Source organism: Phytophthora sojae, assembly GCF_000149755.1.
Source record: "Phytophthora sojae unplaced genomic scaffold PHYSOscaffold_20, whole genome shotgun sequence".
Classification (NCBI taxonomy): Eukaryota; Oomycota; class Peronosporomycetes; order Peronosporales; family Peronosporaceae; genus Phytophthora; species Phytophthora sojae.
The window spans coordinates 16046-20449 of NW_009258134.1; the positions used below are offsets into that span (position 1 = coordinate 16046).

At 55.2% G+C, this 4404-nt stretch overlaps 2 protein-coding genes across 2 annotated transcripts; one reads left to right on the forward strand and one right to left on the reverse strand.

Annotated features, from left to right (window-relative positions):
* Positions 1-100: 100 nt before the first annotated feature.
* Positions 101-466, reverse strand: PHYSODRAFT_289285 (hypothetical protein; the record flags this gene model as incomplete). Its single annotated transcript, XM_009541215.1, has 1 exon — positions 101-466. One exon carries the CDS (start codon positions 464-466, stop codon positions 101-103), a length of 366 nt encoding a protein of 121 aa, XP_009539510.1.
* Positions 467-3158: 2692 nt separating this feature from the next.
* PHYSODRAFT_342723 (hypothetical protein) lies at positions 3159-4343 on the forward strand (the record flags this gene model as incomplete). The annotated part of the gene is made up of 4 exons (XM_009541216.1): positions 3159-3278; positions 3376-3446; positions 3515-3799; positions 3884-4343. The coding sequence occupies 4 exons, from the start codon at positions 3159-3161 to the stop codon at positions 4341-4343; spliced, it is 936 nt and encodes a 311-aa protein (XP_009539511.1).
* Positions 4344-4404: the final 61 nt, after the last annotated feature.

The following is a 4404-nucleotide window of genomic DNA, read 5'->3' on the forward strand; positions in this document are numbered from 1 at the left end:
GCAGCTTCGAGCGTCTTGGCTACGACGTCGTTGCCATAGGTCTTGGTCAAAGTTGGGATCACCGTCTTCGCCTTCTCCGGGTACTTGAGGTCGTACTGACTCACGTACTTGGCACATGCGAGGAACTTGGGGCTCTCGAACAGCTTCTCGGCCGGCACAGCTTCATCTTAGCAAAGATATCGTCTGCGACCTTTCCCTTCTTCAGCCAACTCGCGGTCTTCTGCTTGTCGACGAAGTTTGTGATCTTCTTGAGACCAGGAATCGCGTTGATGCCGAACGCTCTCTCCTCGCTCTCGTCGTTATTACTTTTATCGCCCCTGAGGCTTTTGGTGGGGACGGTATCCACAGAAGTCGAATAAGCCACAGCCGTGGTGGAAACTTTCGAGTCCGTCACCGTCGAGGCAGCATCGACCTTTGTGAGGAGGAAAAAAACGCCGCAAAGCAATGCGAAGCACAGGAAACGCATTGGATTGTCGTGCTAGTTAGGCACTTGTTTCTAAATTGACAACAAGGCTCTGGACGAACCAATTTGCTGAATGTTGCCCAACCGACTGCATGCGTAAATTTGTTGACGGCACTTTACAACTTCACCTGATGATGATGAAGGCCCTTTAGAGTTAGAGTGCTGTTCCTTTTGATACTGTACTACACTGCAGTCCGTTTACTTTTTATGTGCACAGGGATCTGTGCAGTATTTGCAAGGTGTATATGAAGTTGAAGCTTTCCGGTTAAGCTAAGGTATAGAGCGCTGTTCCCTTGGGTTTCCATACACAAATATATTGTGCACGCAGATCCGTATTTCCATTAAATGTGAAATTTTCATACTGTATAGTAATGCAGATACGTCTCCTTGATCGTTCAAGTTGATAGTGCAGCACTTCGCATGAGTGCGATCTACTACGAAGTACTAGGCTACAGGAAATACCAACACGTTTTAAAAGCCTTCCCAGCCAACCTTTAACCAGGAATAACATGGGAGAACGAGGTTCGAGGCGGGGGCGAGTTCCCACTTCTGCTGCTGTTGCCATTGCCGTGGGGCTGTGTACCCGAAATGCGGGACCTCATAACGGACCCGAAGCGCTTGACTTGCCGATACTTGAGCATCGCCACTCCCCCGTAACCCGTTCGAGCCGTGAATGCTGCGGTCGCTTGCAGGTAACTGTGAAGCGTGTCAAGTTTGTCCTATAGTGAGACGAGTGGCTGCGGGGTGAAGCCGCCGCTCTCCTCCGTCCGGTCCTTCTTATTGTCGGGCATGGGGGCGCCCATGCGAGCGCAGATGAAGTTGTGAAGGCGACGAGCGTCGTCACGCTCTTGCTCCCAAATAGGCTTGGGGGGCTCCACCACGAGCGACAACCGCCTCGAGTGCGTCGGAGACGACGTAGTCGACGATACTCCAGTCAAGGATGGAGCGCGCTTCTCGCGCTTGTTGGCTTCCACTTGTACGAACCAGTCGTGCGCGTGCTCGAGGTAGATCCACTTGCCCACGGGAAAGATGCACAACATGGCGCTATTAACTAGCTGAGAGGCCTTGATGTTCATGGCGAAGGTCACCGCCTCCATTTCAGAGGAAAAGAGTGCGTGCACGGCCACAAACGGCTCCTCGTACTGCGCATGGGCCGCCTCAAGCTTTGACAGCACCACACTCGCAACCGCAAAGGTGCATCGAGCAGTGCTGGTACCTGAATTGAAAGTTTTCCTTCGAGGTGACATGGGCGGTCGTGGTTGATCGGCCAGGCAGAGATGGTCGAGGTTCATTATTGTTCGACGCGCTAGGAACCGGAGACATCGCCACTTCTTGGAATGAGGCGAAGTGTACACTTCCGTCTCCTGCAGTTGAGTGGAGAGAGATCGTGGACTCCTCCACGAGCGGGCTGCACGTAGACATCGATCTCATCCGTGGACTACTGCCACTCATTTCTGCCACTTGCTGTAGCTAGAGTCGCTCCTCGTCAACTTTCGATCGATCGGCTCCCGGCATCAGCGCGTACGTCTTGAGCGGTAAAGCGAAGTACTTGAGGTTGGTCACTCCCGTGCTCTCCTGGAACCTCTCGGCTGCTTCACGAATCGCAAAGAGAGATCTAGCGGACTGCAGAATCTGAAAAGCTGGAGACTTCTTGGGCGCAAACGTCGCCTCTGATCGCTCCTCGCTACTCTCGTCTAGGATGACAAAGACCGCATAATCTGTCTCACTCGTACTTTCGGTCTGTGCAGTGAAGCGGGACGGTGAATACGCCTTCAATGGGGAGGCGGAGGGTTTCGCGTTGGTGATGTGGAGGTGGCCTTGCGCTGTTGTACTCTTCCGTTTCGAACATCGGGGGCTTGTGGTTTGCTTCCTGGAGGACGAGAGAAGGTGAAGTTTTCTTGCAGAAGCTGACTCAAGGCTTGTGACGTAATGGTCAAGCTTTGGTTCGAGTTTCGTACACTCGGAGACGGCTGGCGCAGCGGTGATACCGAGAAGATCGAGAGGACCGACAGGTTTCCGGTGCTTGTTCGTCGCCAATGCTCTGCTCAACCTCCTCCAGGTGCTTTGCCGTGCGATTCCACGTCGTACCAATCTGCTTCTCGACCACTTTGATGTCGAAAAATGCTAGCGAGTTGCCCTCCTTCAGCACTTCAGCTTGTCGACGCTCCTCGGCCGCCAAGACACCGTCTAGCTGTCGCTGTCGAGCGGCACTGGGTGGTGTGTCCACGTTGAAGGATGTGACGTAGTTGCCGAGTGTTTGGTCTGGATTGAAACACTTCTTCATGGCCTTAGTCTCTTGAGCCAGCAGCAGCAACTCGTTCGCTGGGACCAGGGCTTGCCTCGCTGTATTATTGCTCGAAGCCATACTGCGAGAAGTATCGGGAGATTTATCCTCGCTCACAGGAGGAAGAGGAATTCGAGGGAGCGTCGCCCCCCCTGAGGGTTGAGATACTTTCTCCGACTCAGTCGTCTTTGAAGTCCGCCTCGGCTCCGTCGTTTGGGCAGCTGCAGCTTGCTGTGTCTGCGAGATCTTTGCGGTAGTTCCGGTAGAGGGTTCTTAGTTGCACCGCGGCGCGTTGCCGCCGCAGCAGACGGCAAAAGCTTCTCAATGCGTTCGTGGTTTACATGTTCTCGGAGCACCTTCTGCTTGTACGCTTCCCACTTTTGCGTCTTGTGGAATCGATCAATGTACACGATGCTCTCCGCGTGCGACTGGGCTGCAGCGCGCAAGGTGTCTCGAGCCGATCGCGACAGACGATTGAAGACGTCGTACTTTGACAGAAGCAGCACCTCTACTGGAGTACTCGCGCTCACGGTCACTTCACAATGAATCACCTCGTTGAAATTCGCCCCCGCAGCGCTACAGTTAACGCACAACCCCCGCCAATTAGCACACAACGTGTAGATAGTAGTGTCAAACGTACTACGTACGCGTCATCGCCGACCACCCGGAAGCGACCGATACGCTCAACGAACACCTCGTGTCTCACTTGGGTAAACGGATCTGCGATTTCCTTCGTGCGACGCCATCGATGCTGCCGCCAATGGCAGCTACGACGCGGTGCAATGGGCGCGCGACCACGGAGTCCTCTCAACTAAGTCGGACCGAATCACGGAACGGGGACGCAACCCACGAGATGGCTATAACTTCCCGGTGCCGGAGGCTAACCGCGAGAGCCACGTCTTCTACGTTGCGCGCGCCGCCGCAGTCAACCGACACCCGGAGATCGTGGAGCTGCTGCTGCCGGACCTAAGGCTGGTGGAGGACTATTCTGACCTGCTGCTGAGGTCGACGCGCAGCAATACGCCGCTGCTGACGGAGCTGATTCTCGAGAGGTGCGAGGTTAATAGGTAAGGCGCTGTGCGTCATGAAGACCTGTGGCACGTGAACATCCTGCTGTGCCACGTGGAGTTGCGGAGCGTCACTGCCGTGTACGACAAAATGCGCTCGCGTGGTTCTTACGTACTTGCTCGGCTCGAGCAGTTCTTCGACGACACGATCGTCCTGGCGAGCAGAGATGGAGAGCTTCCTGTCGTTGAAGCGCTGCGCGAGTATGCCAGTTACATCGCCCTCACGGAAAGCTTTTTCGAAGCTGTTCGCTGGTACTCACTGGTCCGCGACCACCGGGAACTCGTGCGTCTGCTCGCAAGCAATATCAGCGCAGAGGCGTTGGTTCAAGCGATCACCCGATGCGTCTCGCCCAGTCGTGCTGGAATGGACGCTGTGCGCGTGCTCTCGAATCAGCTGATGCTGGCCATCAACGAGTTCGCGGCTCCGTCATCGACGAAGACCCCCGCGGGTTTGTTATCAATCCCGTGCTTGATGAAGAAATCATCGAAGCGGGCAGAACTGCGCGCTAAAGAAGGATGCCAGCGCTAGTGCCCGCAATGACTGCTTCTGGAGAGCAGTCCTCGCCGACCCGCCACACCGAGGCAACGAG